Here is a 24,679-nt window from a genome sequence, read left to right as displayed (position 1 = left end):
AGTTCAGAATATTTGTTTTCATTTAATTAAGAGAAAACCATTGAGATGGCATGATTTGGTTTCCTATCACCTGTTTTATTTTACTGAATGCTATCCTGCAGGAAAACTGAATGTATCCTAGATACACATGAATACAACAGTCTAAACACTTCTAACAAGAAAAGTGCCTAGAATGTATCATGTAAGGGGGCTGAAGATAATCTGTGTTTCTGCCTAGGACTGGCTGAGGGAGACGTCATTCTCAAAAGGCCTTAAATCACAGTGTGATGAACGTCAGCAGAATTGGGACTCCAAACAATTCAGCTAGTACCAGTCTCCTTACCTAGTTCGTTATCCCTTATACCTCTTCAAGGATTCATACAAGAGTAAATGTTAAATAGTTTAGTTGTGCTTGCTGACCTTGAATGAAACATTCCTGCCTCAGTAACCAGGTTCCTACCTAAGTGTACATTTTTTAAACCTGCTAAATTAGTTTCAAATAGAGGCTCGTGTCTACCTTAACCTAGTTGGTGCCTAATGGGCCTAATAAAGTGGAAAGAGCTCATTCCATGCCTGAGATACAATGAAAGCTTTCTTTTTTTTGTGAGAGGGCCGGTCACATGAAAGTGTACCTCTCGTTTGGAGATATCCATGAGCACTGCAAAGCTGGTCATGTGATTGCATTGGCAGCTGATATGGGTCTCGTTTCTGAAGACAAGATCACAGCCTTTGGAGGACCAGCCTCCAGTCCCACCGATCCTGCCAAAAAAAATAATATATATATATATATATTAATTACAGAGCCAGGTTTCATCTTATACTATTATTATTTATTTTTTAGCAGATGCCCTTATCCAGGGCAACTTACTATTGTTACAAGTTATCACATTATTTTTACATACAATTACATTATTTTTTACACATTCTTTTTGTTCATACAATTACCCATTTATACAGTCAGGTTTTTACTGGAGCAATCGAGGTAAAGTACCTTGCTCAGGGGTACAACAGCAGTGTCCCCCATCTGGTAGTGGACCCACAACCCTCCAAGAGTCAAGAGTCCAGAGCCTTAACCACTGCTCCACACTGCTGCCCTAGCGCTGGATGTCAATTCTTTCATAAAGCATCTAGACAACAATAATTCAGCCTTGAGCCTTAAAATGCAGTTCTTCTGCATATAGCCATGCTCAAAGTACTGTTTTATAAAATTATACATGGGGCAATGTAACCTTGTTGCTTAACCTGATTACACTGGGTTCTAGTCCATGCCCTGTTCTTTCATTAGTGTAACTCTGAGACGCGTCTCAATGATCCAACTGAGCTGTGATGCATAATCCAAACACAGATCTTTCTAAAATTCTCCTGAAATCTATTTTGACACATTTGCTTGTATGGTATATATCTGTGAAAACTAAGCCAAGAGGCTGCCAGAAAAGGGTTATGACAATGGCCCTCAAGGAAAACTAATTAAATGATATAATATGAATCATCACCCACAGCTTGTCGTTTACTATATAGCCGGAAAACACACTGCTGGTCATTGATCTCTCTGTATTCCTGGTAATTTGTCAGCCTTGTATACAAGTCATTAAGGTCTACTTTTTGAAAAGAACTTACGGAATCGAGTGATTCCAGAACACGCAGACAGGCTTGGTTCTCTCCTCTGTCTCTAGAAGGTTGTAGTGCAAAGTGATAGGCTCCTTCAGCAGAGTGGGCAGGATCCCTCCCTCACTGTGGACTGTGGTGCTCACGATCGGTGTGTTAATGACAGGCCGGTTAGGTAACCTACACAAATACAAAGGGATAACACGTGACTATATAACCTTTTCTGAAGATCTTTAGCAGTTAAGAGGCCAGGTTTTTTTTTTCTTTTGCTCTCTTACAACTATTTATAGTACTTCCTAATATTCCACAAAGAGGAATGAGAAATCTTGGAACCAACACAGTTTTTTTATCTTACAGGGTTTCACACAGCACTCAACAGCTCGTGGGAGCAGATAAACAAAAGTTACTGCAGCATTAAAGCCTGTGCTCTATTCCAATTTAGAATTTACACAAAGCCAGCTATTGGCTAGAGCCTACTATACCTCAGGCTCCTCCTGTCAGGATCGTATTGCTCTGGCAGAAGCTGTCCCATTGATCTGTACACCATCACCACGGCAACCACATGAGGGTTAGCTTCTTCTGGCTGTCTTTTCTTTCTCTTTGCAGAGGCCTCACGGACCTCAGGAGAGTCACTCGACTCCAATGGCTGGTCTGTGGGGTTTACTACAAGGAAAAAATAAACACAATAATAATGAATCTGTCAGCAGCTCCTGATGTTCCTGCCGTGGGTACCACAGCTTTAGTGTGTTCAAATGGAGAATTGCTCTAAACATGATACTCTTCAAGCTTACGTTTTATGTAAAAATATACCTGGCACTGCAGGCACTGGTTTTAAGTTTCCTATGGTGGTGCATATATTACTGCTTCAACAGAAGAACTAAGTTTGCTGCTAATACAAGGATTGACAGTCACCTTCCTGTGGTCTAAAGATGGCACCTGGAAACTTGACAGTGGACTCCAGGTCTTTGGGATACTCTTCACGGATCTCTTCAAAACAAGGAATCTTGGCACTCTCTGGGTTGGAGTCGTCCAGGAAATCAAGAGCAAAAACTTGGACAATGAAAGTTACATGGATAGTTAGCTGGCATGGTATTTGTTTCACCTGCACTATTTATTAATCTTTAGAAATATGTTTTAGTAAAGGCGATAAATACACATTCAGATTTAGATATAAAACTTGGCTTACTCATATTTGGAGTCACTATTGTGAACGGTTTCAGGTAGGTCTTTCTCATGTTCTGTGCCATATTGTTGGCATACTCCTCATAATTTTTCAGTAGGTGGGCCGTGCCTCCCTCTGTCCGCTGGATCTGCTCCCAGTGCTCTTTGTTGCTTGGGTCCAAGATGGCACTGCCAGCTTTAATAATATTCTGTAACATCAAAGGAATAATAAAAAAAAACAAAAAAAAAAACATGCTCAATAGATTAGGGGACAGCTCCATGTTACTCTTTCAAATCCAGCCCCCAGTTGGTTGCAAAAATACAATACAATAATCCTAATAGACACCTGTGTGTTCTGGCAGACTTTCAGACAGTCCAAGGATTGGATGGTCATGGGAAGTGAACTTCTCAGAAGAATTGAGGAACACTGGCAGAACAGAAGCTCATGCTGTGCTTGCCTGTGCCATTCCCAGTCTGCAGTTAAGGCTCTCCAGCGCTGTCAATCTGACACTTTTTAATAAGCAGTAGTAAGCATGGAGGCCACTGAGGGCTACATGTTCAGTGCTGCAGCTGAGTCTGTGCCAGGAATGTAAAAAAGTATTTGGACCTTCTTTCTGCCAGTGATGGTTTTAATCCTGACCTGTGTTACTTAGATGTTATCTCACAGAACAAGTATATTAGTCATCGGCTGCTGTATTACTTGCTGCTAATCCTTTAAGCTTTTTCTGGTGGGAAAAGTGAGCCAAGTTCATAGAATACTATATATATTGTATAAAAATCTTTTACTGAAAACACTGCATGCACCACAGAGTCAATGGGAACATGTATATAACTAGTGTTGCCCGAGTACAGTTTAGCAGTTTGAGCTTTAACTGCAATTTACTTGTAATAAGATTGCATTGTAACTGATATATGTGTGATTACTATCTGTTAAGATATCCAGGAAAGATAACTCCACTAGAAACAGCAGACCACTCTGGTAATATAGGAAAGATAACTACACTCAGAACATACTATACTTATATTCTATACCAACTTTGATGTATTGTTTAGTTTAAGATACTGAAAAAAAAGATAAAAGTAAGTAAAACTGTGGAAAGTGCCTCTTAACCAAAGAATGAGTTAAACAATTGAAGACCTGACAGTCTGGAAAAGCACAAGTATGTATGTCAGTGGTGAAAATGACCTGCAGGTGTCACTATTAGGCAGCCAAGCTTGAGTTATTCTGTCATATAATAGGGAAGCGAATAATAGGAGTGAAAAGTAACCAAACAGGAATACAAGTTTAAAACAAAAGGTTATGACCAAAAGATAAGTACCTCATTGAATTCAGCATCCCTTGTTGCAGCCAGATCGAAACCCTGTTGTTTGCTCTCATACTCTAGGACCTGTGATATTAACTGGTAGGCAGTCTTCACATCATTCCCATAAAAAACATCAGTGTGCATGGTGGCATTCTGCAGCAACTCGGCAATATTCTTAGACTTGTCTCCATCCATGTTAGTCTCATTCCGATGCATCTTCTCATTCTAGTTACAAGGATATTCAAACAAGCAAGAATCTGTGTTAGAATGAAATATTCTGTAGGACGTGGATGCAAGACGCCATTGGTAATTATTCAGATGGGCAACTCATTAAACTGTTACCACTCATGGTGTAAACAGACTAGAGCAGAGGATCTAAATTTTGAATCGGGACTCACAAGTGAAAACTGAGGAAAAGACAAATCCCAATCAAAAAAGAAAAGAGTACTGTAATGAAAGTCATTGATTAATGTACAGTGTAAGTATGCCCACAACAGTACAAGACCACTTTTCTATGTGTTTTATAAAAGAGAAGTTTCCAGAATTTTCTGGGGACTCTTGGGCAACCTTTGCCAACGACTGCAGAAGAGGAAAGACACCGAGGCAAGGTCCTTATTTTAGTTTAATTTTTGACCCAAGTAGACTTGATTCAGCCAGTTATTCTAACCTGCCAACACATATACAGTGGTAAACTACAGACAACAAACACCTACCATTGTTTTAAGCTCAGAGAAAGTGAGAGTGGTGCAGTTGAAGAGCTCAGGAGGAAGCCAGCCCTTTACCTCACTGCAATGCCGGACTGCAGTCCCTAGAGAATGGGATAGACACAAGGAGTTAAAGTGAGTACAACTATTTACACAGTCCCAGCCTCCGAGTGACACTACTCCCCATCACAAGTGTGAAATGAAAATGGTGGCCAGACGCTCAGGGCTGTCGGCTCACTCATAAGCGAGTCCTGCAGCTGCCTGAAAACAACCAGCTTGTATGGAGGAGAAACTTGGAATAATGAGACAATGTCTTGCTTCTTTTGTCTTATTCATGTGCTATGTGCGTAAATGAACTGAATGACACAGAGACACTGAATAAACAGTCTCTTGCCTTTAGTATCTACTTTGTAAATGTGCTGGCGCTCAACAATTAAACCGTATGCCCAGCCAATCTCTGAAAATGTGTTTTCATAGGCAAAGTGTTACTGTAAGAATATCTTCAAAAAGATTTAAAATGTTGTTGCTACTATCACTAGAATACAGTGCCAGGCCTTCACTACAGCATGGGATTTGTCTGACAGCACAACTCATAAGCAAACACCTTCAATGAGAACAGTTTTTAAAGGCAAAGCATAAATAATTGAGCTTGAAGTCAAGATGGCACAAAACCACAATCTAATCTGACTACAATTTAGCTTCTGTCTATAACAAATTGACTTCTAATACTTTTCAGCTTGACATATCTGTCAGCTATGAATTTGGATTACCATGTCATATTTTACGTTAGAAGATGAATGGATGGAATACGTGTTTTCTGCTGATTTAGGGGAAAATCTTGTAGTTGCCAGTTTCATTGGTCTACAATGTATTCAAATACACCACCCACTCGATATATCACGGGTGTCGGGGTCCAATATAAATCATCTGCGCAACCTGCTTTTTCTCATGTTTCATATAAAAAGCAGCACACCATTCGAATTTGTAATGTGAAGAGTAATTGCTTCTCATCAACTTAAGCCTCCAATTAATTTCATGAGTCTTCCTCTCCTTTCTCAAATGCACAAACCCGCTGCATTGAAAGAATCCCATTCCAAACATAGGAGGCTTGTCGCTAGAGAGCTGACGTCACTGCCTGGTGACTTTTGCTAGTGCATTGCTGCCACAAGTGAACACCTTGCAGGCTAAAATAAAAACCGCTTCAGCAAGTAGATATTTAATTTGCTTTGTGTTATCGTGCAATGTTTGGGTATATGATAACAGTATGATATTAATGCTTTGTTTTTATTTTTTTTGTATATTTTTGTTTGTGATGTGCAGTATGAAATAAAACAAACAGTAATTCTAAGTGCAATTGCCTATGTATATTGTAGCTAAGGCATGCACAGTTAAAAATGGGGAGCCAACTCCAGGACCGCTATATATCCACAGTATAATCCACAGTATAGCGAGGGGCGATATAACGAGGGGTGGGTGTATTTGCAATAGGTGTTAATGGGTGCAGAGGTCTAAACAGCGTGAAGAGAATGCCTGCCAACAGATTCATTTAAATTGACATGGAGTCTTTGCTAAAAGGATCAAAAGATGCTTCAACCTGCATGCTTTTAGAATGACATTTTGGATTCCCCTATTACAGTACTTGTACTATTACAGCACTATACCAACTGGGCAGAAGTATTAAAGCAAGGGCTGTTTGTTATAATGTTAATTTCTATTCATGGATCTGCATAACTGTGTCTAGGTTGACAATATTCTAATATTTAATGCTCTAATGTGTGAATCATCTCTATGTCTGGTAACGGAGCAGTGCATATTTCTGTCTTAATTCATCCAGATGATGATTTTGACATAAACCATAACGGATCTCCCTGTCAATGCAACACAGCTGCTTGCAAAACAAAATATTTCTAGAGTTTCAAGAATGTTTTGTCTGCTTCTGTATCTGGTTTATATACTTCAAGGACATGTGAACATACAATACAGAATGCTGCAACAACTCCTCCCAGATCTTACTTACCAACTGATCCTTTGGGACAGTTCATGGCAGCTGGACGGCCAAACTTCGTTTTGGGCCACCAAATTCCAGCTTCAAACGATTTGGGGCAGCCTTCATAAATCACTGCAATAAAGTTTAAACACAATACTTCTTTAATTACACAGCAGACAATGCAGGTGCAATTACATTTCAAGGTTAAGATCCTGGGTCCTTGATTCTAAACAAAAACAAGTTAATGAAATGAAGTTAATTGAAAGCTTCAGCTTGAAATCTGATATGTTTAACCTGCTTCATGTAGAGTCCTTAGTCGGATTACTCAGTTCTTCTGTTCCACAAAATTGCAGGTATTTTGCTGCCACATACCTTGACATCCGTTGCTAGTGACCTCAGCAAAGGGGTTGTCACAGCGATTGCACTGTTGACCAATAACACCAGTTTTACACTGGCACTGTCCCGTCTCGTCATCACAGGTCCGAGTGTGAGCTCCCAGAGAGAAGCAATCACAGGGGAAGCAGCTGTCGCTGCCCTGTGGCCTGTAGTGGTTAGCCTGCAGATATGATACATGCATTTGTTAATTTAACCAGTCCTTCTTGTTTTCATAGAACCGTGCCGGAATGCTGCGGCCGGCAGGATACATTATACATGAAGGGTTCTTATTCTTGGCATTGTTATTTTACACTGCTTTACCGTGTTAATTTCAGAATGCTTGGATTTATTTTGCTTGCTCCCACTGGAGACAGTAAGTAGGCTGAGCATTCACTGGTAAGTTATGGAATCACCTTTCAGTAGAACGGAGAGCAGTCTAAATATAAAAATTAAGTTGCATCTGTGCATACAAGTCTACCTTTATGTGGTAGAATTTATCCAGGATACTGATTACTTTGACAAGGCAAGACCCACTGGAGGACTATCGAAAAAGCAGCACTTAATTATAGTACTTATGGTTATGGGAAGTATAACATTAAATCGAGTTATAGTGTAACTCCTCAATATTTGACACACTAATGACTGCAGTGTCAAAACAAGCAGAACTTGAATCCTTACCTTGCACCTGCACTCTCCTGAAGTCTTATTGCAGTCGGGGTCAAACCCTTTATCAGTGTCACAATTACATGGGCCGCAGATAGAGTTACCCCACCAGCCTCGGGGACAGGGCTGATCGATCCTGACAAAAAAAAAAAAACAGGAGACAAAAGTTTGAATCAATTCTTTACACACTGTAGTATTGAGACACACCTAAATATACTGTATTTTTTAAGGGCACGGGTTGATTTTACTCGATGAGTCAACATTTCTGGTTTTCAGATCAGCATATGAAGTCTGGAAGTCTTTTTTTATGGAATGATTTTTAAATTTTCCACAGATTTATAAGTCCAAAGTGTAAGACCAATAAGCATTTCTGATATTTTACTGAATACAATTAGGTATATAAAATATCCCCCAAAATGTTTCCCTTTTTATTATTAATTAACAAACAGTTTATCCAGTTCACTTGTATAGACAATGCATAAATCTCACTGAGGTCTCTGAAATCCTGGGTTTCTGTCTGCAGTTTAATCAATGCTGCCTTGGCCACCAGTTAAACCTGAATCTGTATTCAATGTGTACAAGAGCTCATTTTAATTTGCACAACTGAATTACTAATCTGTGTACCAAATAACAGAAGCCATTTACATATTATATGAATGATATCTGAGTAGTCTGAGCTTTCAGACACAAGGTACAGTTGCACTTGCTGCACTGGCATCTTAATAATCTAAACAACAGAGGATCTAAATACTACTATACCAAAGGTGACTCACCCCCCCCCCCCCCCCCCTTTTTTTTGTAATTACTAAATACATGGAAAAGTGAAAATTAAGTTAAACAGTGAACATTAAGTTGTGTGACTGTATAGGTCATTAAACATGATTATTGTCTCCTGATATTTTATTTCAGATGGTATTCTTTTTTGGAGAATAAATAGGGACATTCTAGATTTATTCAACCTCTTTTGAACCACAAAGTGCAACTGGTAAAAATGTCAGAATATTATTATTATTTATTTCTTAGCAGACGCCCTTATCCAGGGCGACTTACAATTGTTACAAGATATCACATTATACAGATATCACATTATTTTTACATACAATTACCCATTGATACAGTTGGGTTTTTTTTTTTACTGGAGCAATCTAGGTAAAGTACCTTGCTCAAGGGTACAACAGCAGTGTCCACCACTGGGGATTGAACCCACAACCCTCCGGTCAAGAGTCCAGAGCCCTAACCACTACTCCACACTGCTGCCCTGAAGAATATCCAGTTACTTTCCCAACAGATCAAAAAGAGACAAATCAGTAAACATCTTACCTGACTGCAAAATAAAATGCTGAAAGAACAAACATGAACCTTTGCTACCGCAGCCTTGGTGAGTAAAGTCAAGCTGCCACACCCACTGTGCCTATACAGCAGAGGTGACTGTTTAACCTGAGAGCCTGTTTGGTTTACATAACAAGGCCACCAGGAGTTTAACACTTACTTTTGTGTAAGTTTGTGTGTCACCTGATTCCTTCAACATGGGGCCTTACTTCATTATTATAATACCCAAGAAAAACACTTTTATAAAAACTCAGCCCAATAAACTGTACTTCAGATGGTCCACAGATGCTACGTTTTGAAAATGTAAAGCACTTAAAAGTACACATTGAGCTGATCTGAGCACTTAAAACACAATGTAAATGGAATAACACAGAGTAACTATTCTAAAACCTAAATCCATGATTTATTATACACATCTATTATTATTAGGCAAAAGTCTACATTCACTTAAGAGGCCTAAAGTGGAGGAATGAAGCCTAGAGGCATAGATTACCTGCAGAGCTATGCAATAAACAATACCAATATACGCCAACACTAAATTCATGGTGCTTCACGTCATATACATTTTATCTCAGAGACTTTGCCAAAAAATAATATTCCATAAAAATTCCATCTACAAATCAAACCCAGGTTTGGAATCTACTGGCCCATAAAAGCTGTCGCAGTGCAAGGGTGTCCATCTGCAGCCAATCACCAAATGTCAGGTATTTTTTTAATAAAGTTATATACAAAAGTAATGTATTAAGGTAGGTTGGTTAAACTTAAATGCATAAGCAATGTTAGCAATGTTTTACTTTCACCAAAACAACTGCTTGCTCTTAATATTTGGATTTAAATGGACAGATTCATCTGGCATATTTTTATTTGCAATTAAACTACTGACCAGGGAGTTTTAAATAATTAAAGACAGATGGTGAAAACCCCCATAAAACTGCTTTAGTCTTTTGAAGTTTCTGTAATCTTACTTGTTTTCACAATATTGCCCGTAGTAATTCTGCCCACATTCGCAGGTGTATCCATGGGAAGAACTGGGTTTACGGACACAGGCTGAGACATGTTCACATGGGTTCAACTGGCATACATCCACACAGTCTTTACCAAAGTACCCTGGAGGCAAGAGTTAACAAATAACATCATTAGGGGGAATCATTTATATTTTTAAAGCCTCAGACATTATCAAAGTAGAATTCTTGGCTGAAAAATGGAAACCCTCAATTAAAAACTTACTTTTGGCAGTTACTATATTGGAGTGCACAGTTAATGCAACAGAACCCCAACTGCGTGCATTTTTCACTCCTACTGAAGTTGCATTATCAACTGCTGTTGTTGCGTAGCTTTCTGTGATACTTTTTAAGCTTTGTGAGTTTGAGGTTTTAGTCACATGACCTTGGTCAATAATCAACTTGGCCTCACTATCTGTATTGATGCATTGAAGGAGCTCCCCGAGTTTGCATTTTAAACATCACATTCTTGGGCACATACTGCTATCTAAATAAAAGTACTTCTGCAACACCCCTTTTGTGAAACAAAGTGCCACATGGTTGAAGAGTCTTTTGTTTACATAAAAGCGCACTGGAATTTGACATCTTGAACGAAAAGCCAACATTGAGAGTGGAATAATGAAATGAATTCAACAGCAAAACCGCTTCATAAAATGCATCACTTTTATCCCTATTATTAGTGATGAAATATGTATCCTTCTTTTTTACCTTCTCACGGCTCTTTTTATAATTCATATATTGTGAATTAAGTTTGTCAGGGGGTCTAAAAAAAAAAAACCTATAGCAAAGTGTCAGTAACAAAATATTTGTTCTTCCCCAAACTAACTTTATTGTCAGTGTAGAAATTGGACAAAAGAAGTGAAAACGTGAGCTGTGGAAGACCTGTCACCATTTTGTTTTATTTGAAAGTAAGTTATTTACAGCACATGCAGAAACAGTAAGCTTTGAAATTAGATTGTTTTAAAAATAATAGTGTGCTGTAAAGCAACTTATTTACAGCACTAACAATTGTAACATTTCTGTTTAAAAAAATCCCTCAGATATTTCTCAGTTTGCTTTGTAACCCAGACCAGCCACCTCCCATATATATCTCCGTTCTCCCACCCATTAAACTCAGGAAAATCTTGCCAACATCTCTTTAAATGAGATTTGACATCTCAATCAGGCTCTCCAAAGTCTGAACCTAATCTTGAGCCAATGCAGGTGTACAGTACCTGATTGTACCAGGTACTGAATTCACACTTAGACAGACTTGCCTAGTCAAATATAAGAGTTACTTAAGAACAGATTTTCATTGAAATACCTGGGTCACAGACACAGGAGTGGGTCTTCCAGTCATCGCTGCAGTGACTGTGCTCAGGACAGGTGTTTGAGTCACATGGGTCACTAATATCACAGCCATTCTGCACGCGGATTTTCTTCCCCTGGTTCATATTCAGAGTGGCTACATTTGTGGCAGTCTCTCCCAACCTCACACCCTGCAAAACATTCAGTTTTAAAGTGGCAGTGCTATGAAAATGTATGATGTTTATATTGCAACATCCTGTGCATTTGGCTCTACCATAAGACTGGAAAGAAATCCCTGGTGAACGTTAAAGCAATTAAAATGACTACTACAGTAAGAACCTTCCTGAGAGAGAAAGAAACAAAAGACATATAAGCAAACATAAGGAAATAAACTGCTTAAATAAACAAATGCCATTTTCTTTCTAAATCCATATTTCAAAGCATCAACTCAAGATCTTCCCAAAAAGCTAACAGATCCACCAAAGGTATTTCTTCTGTGGTAAAGTAGCAAAAAAAATAACCAACTGCAAAATAAACAGCAATGAAAAGCCAATCTATTTCTTACCTGCATGCAGCCAGCAAAACCCTGTTCGATCTTCCCATCATCCCCTAGAAGTCCCCCTAGAAACAGGCTTTCCAGCGTCATTCCTGGCAGCTCTTTCTCGATTTCTACACTTCCCTTTTGGAAAGATTTTGACCAACAATTAGGTGTGGCTTACATGGCATAATGTGGTTCAAAGCTGCTTATAGCAATTAGTAATGTACTCCTATTTTTAAACAGAGACAAATCTATAGCAATATTCTATAATGAGAAAACATGTGGGGGCTTAAGAGACCTTGAACAAAACCACTCAGGGGTAGATGTACTAAGATGGGTCAGTTGCAGAGCAAACATACCGCAATTTGCATTTTCGTTGCGACAATTCGCAAAGTATACATTTTGTCATATGTTAAGAGAAAATATGTTAATGAAAAGAGCCGCAATATAGTAATTTAAATATCTGTTGCGTCTTCTGTTACATCCGAAACTATATACCCACTACTGACATTAAACAGGTACACATTAACTTTCTTCATTGCAATCCTGTGGATCCCTTATTATGTGTAATTAAGTTTTTATTATTACATGTGTGCCAGCTATTTTCTTTTTATCAATCTGGGAATTAACTTACAAAAATGCACACATAAGATGTATTACATATGTGATAACATCTATGACCAGAAGCAAGGCTGTTATTTTCACACCTTGAAACAGAGTTGCAACACTAAAAAGTAAAAACACACAATAAAACCTGTGAACAATGGATTACATTTTATGAGCAATAAAAATGTCTTCAGCTGGTTGTTTTGATGAACACTAATTATGTTTGTTGTTGTAAAGAAGTTGCTGTTTTATTTTGGAAGAGCTGAAATTCCTACTTGGCATCCTATTGTATTTTATTACAAAATTTTTGACATTTATCAAAAGAAATACTGAACCTGAATAACTGGATTTAAATCAAAGAATACCTGTAATTGTACATTTTTAAAAAAAAATAGGTTTACATTATTTTTAGCATTGTGGTTGTATCAACAAACACATTTTTTTTAGTTTAGCACTTTCATTTTAGATAAATTTCTCCAAGTTATCAACAGCCTATCTTAATCAATAGACAATCTATAGAATAGTATGCAAACAGAGGGAAAAAAACTGCATTGTGACTTGAAGAAATATAAATAATAGCCTGTTCCAGGTCAAAGGCAAACAGTAATCAGAAGTTGTCTCTGCTGCATTTTATAGGGCTGAAAGAGGCCTTAATAAGGTTCCTAGGCAGTTTGTAGTTTTCATTATGGGTTTCTCCTTAGCATTGTAAAAAGTGATCACGAAGAGTTAAGTCTTCCACATCAGGAGTACTTAAAGTGCTGGTACAACGCAAAGACTGGGTTAAACATTTCTATCATACATAGAAGGTACCCATTAATGATCAATAGAAGGTACCCAAGATGATCAATTGATGTTTTAAACACGCAGAAAACTCTTACCTGGTACATCCCATAATCCAGAGACATCAAAGCAAGTAATTTCATGTCCTTGCCATCCTTAACGTTTTTCAATTCAATTAGTAGATGGTGCCAGTCCCCATCATTTACCCTTATTTGGGTAAATTTGAAATTTGCCATTTGTGTGAACCCACGGTGCAATTCAAACTGCACGTTGCTGTTACTTATCTGAAAAAAAGAAAATGTACATTTATACATACCTGGAGAGTTTTTGCTCTTTTCTGGCACCTTATTATTGTTTGGTCAACTGACAAAACGTGATCACTGTTAATAATCATTAGCAAATATCATGGCTGGAAACATCAGGTCTAGGTTAATTTATACAGACTAGAATTCATTATCTAAGCTTTTATTTAAAGAGCAGTGAACCTATTGAAACCTTGTTTTAATTATCCGTACATAATCCTGAATTACTATGCAAACTCAACTTGTGACTAGGCAGCACTAAATGTTTTCTTTGGATGACCAAACTGAAGTCAATGTGGCTGCTATGGAAATGAAATCCTCACCAGGATGGTAATCTTGGAAGACGACCCAGCCTTGGCCTGCATTAACATCCCATTGCTATTTCTTGTTCTAAACATCAGGCCAATGTACCAAGGAACAGAGATGGTGATATCTGGCATACTCCAGGATACCATACCGTGGCCTTCAAAGTGCTGGGGAGAGGGCATTCCTAGAGACAAATAAAGGGTGGTAACATATTAATGAATTGTACACCTCCCATAGCAAACATTACATTTGAACTAAGTGCTAATTCAGATTACATTTTATTAAATTATTCTGATGAAAAAAGGTAAAACTATCCAAAATTTACACAACCCCTACATTACTGCTCTGTTTTTGTTGTTGTTTAAAATTTGGATGTAATCCATTATTAAAACAAAACTGATATGCAAATCAGCTAGGGTTGCCAGCCGGCAGGTTTTGGACTGGCCTGGCTGTTTGTCTAAAGATTAGCATTGTAGTCATATTAGGGGGGTCTCTAATGTTAAACGTTGTCCAACTAAACATCGTTGCTGCAGTGTTGCCATTTCCCGAGTTTAAGCAATAACTAAAATGCTGAAAATACAGCAGCTGTCTGTCTGTCTACTCTGCCAACCAACACGCAAAAGCACCGCGTGAGTGTGTGTGAGAGAGAATTTGAGAGTCACGTGAGAGTACTTCGTGTGAGGCAAGAGTGAGGGGACGTGCGAGAAGTAACCGTTTTGATTTAAGTAATGTGTGCGATAGGAGTAAATAAAAATTACACAATAGACGATCAGGGCGAAGGTGCATCATCGGATCATCCTACTACCCCACCACCCCCCCGAAAAAGAAATCCTGCATCAGAAACTGCACATTCAACTAACTGGTTAAATTATTATTATTATTATTATTATTATTATTATTATTATTATTATTATTATTATTATTATTATTATTATTATTATTTATTTCTTAGCAGATGCCCTTATCCAGGGCAACTTACAGTCGTAAACAAAAAATACATTTCAAGAATCACAGTACACGTATTAATACAATTAAGAGCAATATAAAATACAATTACTTCAGTTCTAGTAAGTACAAGTATATTACAAAATGTGAATCAATATCGGAGCAGATAACAGTGTCAGTGATAGTTACATCAGGATACGATTAAATGCAAAATATTACAGATTGAATAAGATTTGTGGCAGATTACAGTACAGTACTCTAAAGTACAGGATTAAATGCAGTAAAATAGGGAGCACATAAGTACAAGTAAAGCGCATTAAGGAAGAGTGATAGTGTCCTGAAGGAAAAGAGGAGTTCTACAGGTGCTGTCTGAAGAGGTGAGTCTTGAGGAGGCGCCGAAAGGTGGGCAGGGACTGGGCAGTCCTGACATCTGTAGGAAGGTCATTCCACCACATAACACGGACATAAACAAACCAGACAGCTGCTTCCGCATCCACACTCAAAGAAAATCACGGACATTTGCCAAGCTTTTTGAGATGTTATAGTAATAAAATAATGACTTGGATAGCATTGATTTATCAGTATGCACGACTATGAAGAAATATGTGACAAATACAACAAACAAGGGTTGGAGCAGGGCTGGAGAAGCTGGAGAGTGTCATGTTGATATGCACTGCCTTTTAAACCTGTTTTACTGTGAATAAAATTACTTTTAAACAGCGCGTGTAAAATAAACATCTTGTGCGAAAATAAGTTAGACCTGGAGCGCCTCACAGGTGCTGAATAAATGGACCGCAAAAAAAACTCACAGATGCTTCAAGGCAATCGTTTCCTTGGATACAGATAAACTGTAATTACCTGTCTCAATACTTTAAATTACCAGTGGCTTTGCATGGATTCGCCTATATTCTCAACAATACATTTACAGCCTATCTGTTCAAACTGTTTTGAAAAGCACATTGTTATACCAATTCAAACAACTGAATGTGAAATGTACGCATGGCTTAGAACAAGAAGAATGCAATTCAACACAAACCGGCTTGAGTATTAACAAGTTTTGCTGTCTTTTCCTTCTCTTACACTTGTAAACATCCACACAGTATTTGTAATATAATGTTTCATTCCACAATACAAAGTTGCCATTAGGGTTTGGATCACAGTAATATTGGTATTGTGCTGTGCATTGAAGTGCATTGGGGAATCTTTGTGCATTGTAACCTTCTCTCCTCTCTTCAATTAGAGTCATCTTCAAAATGCATGCACGAGTAATTACGTCAACATCTAATTAATTTGATATTAACACTACAGGATGTCTCAACAATATTGTAACATTTGGTTTCATACCATTTAACATGTGCCAATAAAAGATCTACATATAAAGCTTTCCTGTAATCATTAAAAAAAAGATTGATGTTAAGAAAGCATCTGTTTTCACAGCAGAGCTATAATAAATTTTAAAAAGCTGTCAAAAAAAAGGTCAGGTAAATCAACACATTATAAAATGTCACTGCACTGGATGTATGGACTTTCACAATCCTAACTCAACTTTAAAACCGCAACCGCAGCCTCAACTTCTCTGCTTCCTGCCACAGCCTTCCATGGCTAAGCACAACCCAGAGGACAGGACTGAAAAACCTGGTTACTGCTAAGCCTATATAGAATATATATACAGGTGCACCCCACTTACCATAAAAATCGTTTTATAGGTTGCACTGGCGTAAAAGTCACTCCCCCCTTTTTGAGACTTCAATTTTAGAAAAACACCTTTTTTGTGTTTAAAATACTTTTTTAAAATTAATTTGTTTTCCTTACATGCTCAACACCGGTAAATAAAGAAAGACACACAGGTTTAGTTTTGAAATAACCCTTGTTTGCAACATTTTATTCCATCAATATTTTTAAGTGTTGTTTTTCATTTTTAAACTGCTAGAAACTATTTGTTTATAAAAATTTAAAAAGTAATAATTAACAGAATATAAAATCAAGTAATACATTGTACATCACATCTGTATTAAAACTACCAGTATTTTATTTTAGCTTATCAAGTACCCAAACAATAGTTCCTGCTGCATTGGCTTTTACAAATTCATTGTATTAATTCAAATTTAAAAGAAAAGTAATAAACAGTGCTTCTTGCACCAATTAAAAAAGCAAAACACAATAAACTAAACAGTGCACCATCTAATAACCAGTAAACAAAACATTTAGAGTTGCATATGGTGCAGTACAATTGCATTCAATTTCCAGCTGTACAAATACATTCATTTTGTTTTGTTAATCAGAACCATAACCAGACACATACTTTACAAGTGTACCACTGCGTTGCACTGACATGTAGAACAAGTTACAGTATGTAGTAAAGTCATTCAAAGTACTCCATTCAAACAAAATGTTTTCTACATCGGGCCATAAACACCTTCCTCCTATCAGCTCGTTTTTCTTTGGCCATTTTAAGTTTGTCTTTGTTTCGTCTCGAGTCACATACTGTTTTTTCAGCACTGTGATTAACATGTATTTTGGCAAATTCAACAACGCTCAATTTCAAACCTGTTAATTTCTTACTGTCCTACTTTATCCAGTCTCAAAGTCACCTGCATTATTATAGCATTGCAGTTACAACAAACGGAAGACTTGAAAAGTTCCCAGGGGCAGGTTCAGTTTGAATATTGACAAATCAATGGTTTGGGAGGGTGGGAATAAGGAAGTTCATAGAGACCGACAGCTATATCGTGTTAAGCAGTATAGCTGTGAGGTTTTCAAGATGAGGTCAGTCAGGAGTCTGAAAGCTTGCATTTAACATTCAAAATGACTAAGGTTATTGAGATTAAGAAATTAAAACTCCCGAGTGGCGCATCCAGTAAAGGCGCTCCATGTGGAGTGCAGCTGAAGTGTTTGTATAATATGAAACTGCTTTTATGTTCAAGCTAAAACACTTCTTCTTATACAGTACATTTTTTGATATGTTGTGGATCTTTTGTGACACAAACAATTTTAAACTTAAAAGACCTTCACTTAATAATAATTCCCTAGTAATTGAGGACAAAACTGCCTGGATTATCACAGAGATTTGACATGGTTCTCTTATATCACCTGAAAGCGTTTTTTAAAAGCAGAACTTTACTGTGTTCTTAACAATAAAGTCTACAACCATCCACTGAAAACACTGGTGCAAATACATTTCCTACAGATTGTTACTTTTGTAAATAGAGACAAAAACATCATAAATTACACCTTCTATATTACCATCAATGAGTTAGAGTGTGGTATACTTACGATTGCTAAAAATAAGCTGGTAATACATTTTAGAGAAGTTTAATTAAGTTACATTATTATACATAAAGAAATGTATATACATCATACTACTGTAGATCTGGTATCTTTTACATGAGGAAATATACAGACCATGTTTTGAAAAGTCCACCCCTGCAGAGCTAAGGCTTGTTTATCTCCTTCAGACAACAGAGCAACCACTACTTTCATAAAATAAACTTTATTAAGTGGTTACTAAACACTTTCAATGAGTCACTCCAAATATTTATTGTACCATTCGTTCAATAAATGATTGAACATAATAACTGCATTCTATTGTATAATGCCCCTATATATATGTATATTAGCTCAAGGAGCCAGCTGTCCTATATATATATATATATATATATATATATATATATATATATATATATATATATATATATATATTCGCTACAAACCAAAATCAATCAATCTTACCATATCATTAGTTGACACACGTCATGGATATCATTTACAAATATTTCCTTTAGAGGAAGCTCTGCAACATCAGCTCCCCATGCCTGCTTCCTTACCACAGGACTACAGTTATAAATTGCTGGCTTAGAATTGCCTCCAATAAATCATAAAATGGAGCACAATATTTACTCAGTCACCTCACCAGCTCAAACCAGCTCCTCCTATACATTCCCAGAACAGAAAGCCACATAACCTCTCCATCTATGCTGGGTGCTTCTTTCCTAATATATGGCAGGGGTAGGTGATTTACATAACCCAGGCTGGCAGCTTCCCTCTCCTTACTCAGGGCTACTAACCTTGCTCACAGTTTTTCCCTCCATAGCTCAGGGGGCACTCGCAGCTGTAGGTGTTCCACTTATTCACACAGGTTCCTCCATTCTGACACATAATCCTGTTGCAAAAGTTGTTTTTCATTGTGCAACCTTCATACCAACATAAAGGAAAATTAAGTGTTACATATCAGAATTTTGTCTTGTACAAATATATATATATATATATATATATATATATATATATATATATATATATATATATATATATATATATATATATATATATATACATATACACTGCTGTGAAGAAGTCTTAAATATGTTGCATTTTTCTACACTGATGCATTATGAGCATCAACAATTTACTCAAAGCCTCCATTAGTGTTTTCTACTATTATAACAACCTTTGAGTGAAATACCTTGCATCACTCGATTTTCAAGGTGTGGTATCCAAAGCATAATCAGCAAGTACAGAGAAACATCATCTGTATTTGACAAACCCAGGACTGGAAGACCCAAAAAGCTGTCTAACAAGGATGAGCAATACTTGAAGATAATATCCTTAAGGAATAGAAAGAAGACAAGCTTTGAATTGACAAAAGAACAGGCACAGGTGTTGTTGTCCATCAAATCAACAGTACAAAGATCACTCTTGAAATCCGGACTTAAAGGATGTGTTGCAATACCTCTGTTAAGAAAGGGGAACAAGACTAAAAGACATTGGACTGTGGAACAATGGCCAAAGGTGCTTTAGACTGTTGATGGATGGACGGATGCATTCTAAAAAACACTAGGGGAGGCTTTGAGTAAATTTTTGATGCTCATTGCATCAGAGTAAAAAAATGCAACATGTCTAAGACTTTTGCACAGCAGTGTGTGTATGTATGTATATATATATATATATATATATATATATATATATATATATATATATATATATATATATATATAAAGCGTTTCCATTTGCTTCATTAGAAACATGCAAACTAAGTCTAATGTTTAACAAAAGTGAAATTCAGGATTAGTTTATCTTTATAAGTAAGAATTGTATTTGAACACCAAACGATACCAGAAACACAGATGGGCTATCTTTATACCTGCTGTAGTGCCATTGTTGGCTATATAGCTGGCCATGTCAATGGCCTTGCTGTCAATGGTCAGATTCCTCATGCAGCCCACAAATTCCCGGTTCCGCACTGGGAAATCTTCCGGCAGGTTTGGAACACCCCCGAGTAGCAGAGGACCAGTCAGATCCAAGGACCTGCAAAAAATTTTAAATGGACATTATATGCACTTACCATGTCCAGCGGACATGTATAGTTTTAAACCATATTCATATTTTTTATACAATCTATTTTTAATTTATATAAATAACTCTTACATGATATAATAATGGAGTCAAATGAGTTATCTTTGCTGTTAAGAGCACCACAAAAACATTTGCTGGCATTTTTATTTTCAATTGTAGGTTTTCGCACTTGGGTACTCTGGACTATTATGTCATAGCTTTGATCTCTTGTTCAGATTGACTATGTTTAGATAAGCAAATGTAAAATGACTAAGCCTTTAAGTCAATCTAAAATCATTACTGTGTGCCAAGCTGTCTTCAGATGGGGCAAAATCCAATATATATATATATATATATATATATATATATATATATATATATATATATATATATATATATATATATAAGTTATCTCCTATATCACCTATAGCACCTGTTGGAAGGGAGACAGACATTGGCAGTACAACAAGACCATATAATCCAGTATGCCATAGGAGCAGACAGGTTATTTGTTATCTGCAGTATTGGAGGTGAAGCCATTGCAAGGCCTGCATTATTCAAGCAGAACTTTCTTCTATCCTCACAGTAAGCTAAACAAGGACTTACTTTTTAGGACCAGTTTGAGTTCCCTGGGCAGCACATGAATAGTTTCCAATCTGGTTGCCGAAGCGCACAGCCACTGCAGTGTCACAGTCGTCCACTGTAACTACGGCAACCTTCTCTCCAGAGGGCCCGTGAGGGATACCTAATCTTCCAATATTAGGCTAGAAGAGAAAACAGATTCATTTAATTGACGTGCATACAAATCCAATAACACTGCCCTGAACTAAAATCACACAAAGCGTTAGATAGCAAATATAAATCGAGACTTCTAAAGTCTGGAAAAACTGAAAAATATTGTAAACTTTTGCAAGTGTGTTCTTTTTCTGTGAAGAGGTTCTAATAACCCTGATACAAAATCACTGCAGGAATCTTATGTATCCTTTATCAAAATACATTTCTAGAAATGATTCATTCTATAAGTACCACAGATACATTTGAAAACTTCTGCTGGAGTAAGTTAATACTTGAAATATGTGCAAAATTGACATGGATTTTCCTAGTTTATTTTAACATTACAATCTAGAACAGCATGATTCTGTAGAATGCAGCTGCAGTTGTTTATTTTTATTGGTGAAGTACAAAGAAGTATACACTAAACCAGCAGTTCATCTAGTGAACAGATGTAGCTTTTATTCCTACATCTGTTCACTAGATGAACTACATCATAAAACAAATCATAAAAATCATATTCCTACATCATAAAACAAATCTATTTATGACCAGTGACATAATGAGCTGTTGTTGCAGCTTTAAAGCCATGCAGTACTTTCTAATCAACAGAGAGCCACACAAGTATGTGCAATCGATACTATTGTGGCTGACATTTCTAGATGCTTCATAATTTCCACTTTATTATAATAACAGTTTTTTAAAAAAATTTTATGATCCATCAGCCTATCCACATTTCCATCCAGAAAGCACAGGACAGCCCCCTCCCCCCCCCCCCAAAACCCCCAATTAAGTCTGTAAAGCTTTGCTTTCTAGAACAAAAGAAACTAAGTGCTGTTTTTTTTTTTTTATCCCTTAACCCCTGAGAGACTGCTGCAGTTAAATGAGGTCATAGTTGTCTGTAGTTGTTCAGTTGTTCATCAGCAACAAGAGCCATCGGGATATATCTTTGACAGCTGTTTTGCAGAGCCGTGAGAAATTAGAACTTGTTGATTTTAGAGGTTGTCAAAAGTCATTTCTATAGGTCACTGCTTGGTAAGGTCCCTTATAAAAGTTTACTATGGTAAATGTGTACACATACATGGCACCAATGTCATGCTTTGCCCTGTTTATACAGTACTTTGCATTAATGCTTTATCATGGTTAACCCTTAATTTTATATTATTAATATTATTTATTTCTTAGCAGACGCCCTTATCCAGGGCGATTTACAATCGTAAGCAAATACATTTCAAGTGTTACAATACAAGTAATACAATAAGAGCAAGAAATACAATAACTTTTGTTCAAGCAAAGTACAAGTGTGACAAACCAAAATTCAATAATACAGCAGATAATAGTGATAGTTACATCAGGATATGATTAAATAGTGATAGTTACATCAGGATGTGATTAAATACAAAGTACTACAGGTTAAACACTTGGCAGATTACAGTATTCTGAAGTACAGGATTAAATGCAGTAAAATAGGGGGCAGATAAGAGCAAAATAAAGCACATTTACATGAAGGGTGATAGTGTCCCAGGATACAAACAGAGGAGTTCTACAGGTGCTGTTTGAAGAGGTGAGTCTTAATACGTATTATCATACTTATCTATGATTTACCATAATTACCCATGATTTCACCATGCTTTTACTATTACAACATAATACTTTTGTCTGCCTGTCAGTTTTGACATAAGGTTGTCAAAGGTCAATAAAACAAACCAATATATAATCTAAACATCCTCACAAGCACTGATGCCTGAAGCCAGAAGTCTGGCAGTACCATTTACAGCCATTACTATAATTAACCTCCTTAGACAGACTTCTCTGGGCTGCAGTGTACAATGCCATTAAGTGACAGTCATGGTCTGGGTGCTCATCAGAGTCCTTTTCCCAGTCCAACCAGCTGTGGTTACATGTTAACTGCTGTAACTGAATAACTTCCTGAAACAATATTTAACTGATAGTGTTAATATTTGTGTCAGAAAAAAACATCCAGAAATGTTCTTTCTTATCTTCAACAACACTCCACACTAGTATTTGGGAGGTTTACAATTAAAAATGTTTTAAAAAAACAAAACATAAAAATCCTGTATTTTGCCAGTAAAAAGCACCTTAACAGCAGATATACATGTCTATGTAATATTCCCTTGTTATTTAATTATTTTTGTTTGGCCTTGGTGACTGTATGTTCCCTACACTCAATATCTCATGATTTTTTAACCAGGTAGCTACTTATACTGTATTATTTAAAACTTTAGGTCCATTATATGGTATGTTTTGTAAGTCTGCTACACTACACTAGGGGGGAGGAAGGCAAGTCAACATGAATGCTGAAGTCACCTAGGAGTAGGATTTTGTCAGTTGAAGTGCAGACGAGGGAGAGGAATTCTGAAAACTCTGCAATAAAAGCAGAGTTGCTCTTAGGTGGACGGTAGATAACAGCAAGGGTGAGGGATATGGGAGAGGGGAGCTTGATAGTGAGATACTCAAATGAAGAAAAGGCAGGCAAAGAAAGAACTAAGGAAGTGAGCACAGAATTTGCAATAACAGCAGTGCCCCTGCCTCAGCCAGCGAGGCGAGGTTTGTCAAAGAGAGTGATAGTGTGAGGCTCTCCGTTATGTTGAGGAACATTCACAGCCCTCTTCCTCAGCTCAGACATGCTCTGATCTTATTAGGCAGTCAGCCAGCCCCACTGAGTCTTTCATTAAGCTGTTGGCCCCTGACCAACATTTCAATGAAAATAACTGGATTCTCCAACAATACTTCACTACTCGAGAGGACAGAGCTCATTAACTGCCTGCCTTGAATATGATTTTCTATGGTAAAGCCAAAAACCTTCTGTTCTGCCATATTCTTTTGGAAATCTGGACATGACTTCATTTTAGAATTATACAATTTTGGATAACATCTACAACGGTCCATAATACATTATTATACTATTAATAAAGTAATTATAAGGGTAAATAGCAAACACAGATTAGCATTTCTTATCGCCATGACACAAAGTATTTTATGACGCTGAAAGATTGCTCTAGGCAATAGTGCTGAAGCTGTGTTGAAATAAGTGGAGTATATATTTAATAGAAAATTTAACAGATATTGTTTTTGTTTTTGCAATTCCAGTTCTGTTTCTATACATTGCGTACTTCTGCAGGGTGGAAAAGGACAACTACTTAGAGCCTGTAGAATATGATTAACAAGCAGGCCAACACATGATTGTGTGTTTACTGGAATGCTGCAAAAAAAAAAAAAAAACATGAAATATGCTTTGGAATTAAGGATACCTGGAGATGGGGCCACCCCTTGTTGAAACGTAACAGGAATGGAGTATATTAAATACCATAGATTTTGCTGTATAGTTAAAGCCTTTTGTCCATCTTACATGTCTTAATATTAAGCTTTGCATTCAGATGCTGCCATACATCGTGCATTAAAACACAGGTATTGTTGGAGGAGCTGCTGTGCTTAAAGACAAAATTGATGACAGTACAGTTTTACAGTACTTGACATGTAAAAGCATATTAAAATATGTTATTCTTAGGCTAGCATTAGATTTAACTCTGATACTGTGGAACCACAAAGTTTCAACGTGTCTTCATTTTTTGCTCCCTGGGGAGTTAACCTGGCTCTGGCTTTCACCAGTCTTTGTAGGCCTATTTCAACATTGCTATGGAACACCTGTCTCCTGAAACTTTAGAACATAATAATATTAACTGCATA

At 37.0% G+C, this 24,679-nt stretch overlaps 1 protein-coding gene across 3 annotated transcripts in view; it reads right to left on the bottom strand.

The window, feature by feature from the left end:
* Nucleotides 1-24,679, bottom strand: part of celsr1a (cadherin EGF LAG seven-pass G-type receptor 1a) — a 97,671-nt gene that overhangs the window by 12,852 nt on the left and 60,140 nt on the right. For all 3 annotated transcript variants that reach the window (XM_059027179.1, XM_059027180.1, XM_034026564.3), the window contains 18 exons: nucleotides 20,807-20,964; nucleotides 20,010-20,173; nucleotides 18,937-19,062; nucleotides 13,945-14,111; nucleotides 13,418-13,603; nucleotides 11,961-12,074; nucleotides 11,412-11,586; nucleotides 10,073-10,214; nucleotides 7,794-7,914; nucleotides 7,113-7,296; nucleotides 6,771-6,872; nucleotides 4,763-4,857; nucleotides 4,065-4,274; nucleotides 2,771-2,954; nucleotides 2,497-2,634; nucleotides 2,067-2,247; nucleotides 1,597-1,764; nucleotides 612-738 (listed from right to left, as the gene is read on the bottom strand). In XM_059027179.1, the coding sequence (XP_058883162.1) occupies nucleotides 612-738; nucleotides 1,597-1,764; nucleotides 2,067-2,247; nucleotides 2,497-2,634; nucleotides 2,771-2,954; nucleotides 4,065-4,274; nucleotides 4,763-4,857; nucleotides 6,771-6,872; nucleotides 7,113-7,296; nucleotides 7,794-7,914; nucleotides 10,073-10,214; nucleotides 11,412-11,586; nucleotides 11,961-12,074; nucleotides 13,418-13,603; nucleotides 13,945-14,111; nucleotides 18,937-19,062; nucleotides 20,010-20,173; nucleotides 20,807-20,964 (2,742 nt within the window). The remainder of the gene's footprint in view (nucleotides 1-611; nucleotides 739-1,596; nucleotides 1,765-2,066; nucleotides 2,248-2,496; nucleotides 2,635-2,770; nucleotides 2,955-4,064; nucleotides 4,275-4,762; nucleotides 4,858-6,770; nucleotides 6,873-7,112; nucleotides 7,297-7,793; nucleotides 7,915-10,072; nucleotides 10,215-11,411; nucleotides 11,587-11,960; nucleotides 12,075-13,417; nucleotides 13,604-13,944; nucleotides 14,112-18,936; nucleotides 19,063-20,009; nucleotides 20,174-20,806; nucleotides 20,965-24,679) is intronic.

The sequence above is a fragment of the Acipenser ruthenus genome, chromosome 7, assembly GCF_902713425.1.
Source record: "Acipenser ruthenus chromosome 7, fAciRut3.2 maternal haplotype, whole genome shotgun sequence".
Taxonomy (NCBI): Eukaryota; Metazoa; Chordata; class Actinopteri; order Acipenseriformes; family Acipenseridae; genus Acipenser; species Acipenser ruthenus.
The sequence above is the reverse complement of the archived record's forward strand: the minus strand, read 5'-3'. Positions and strand labels throughout refer to the sequence as shown.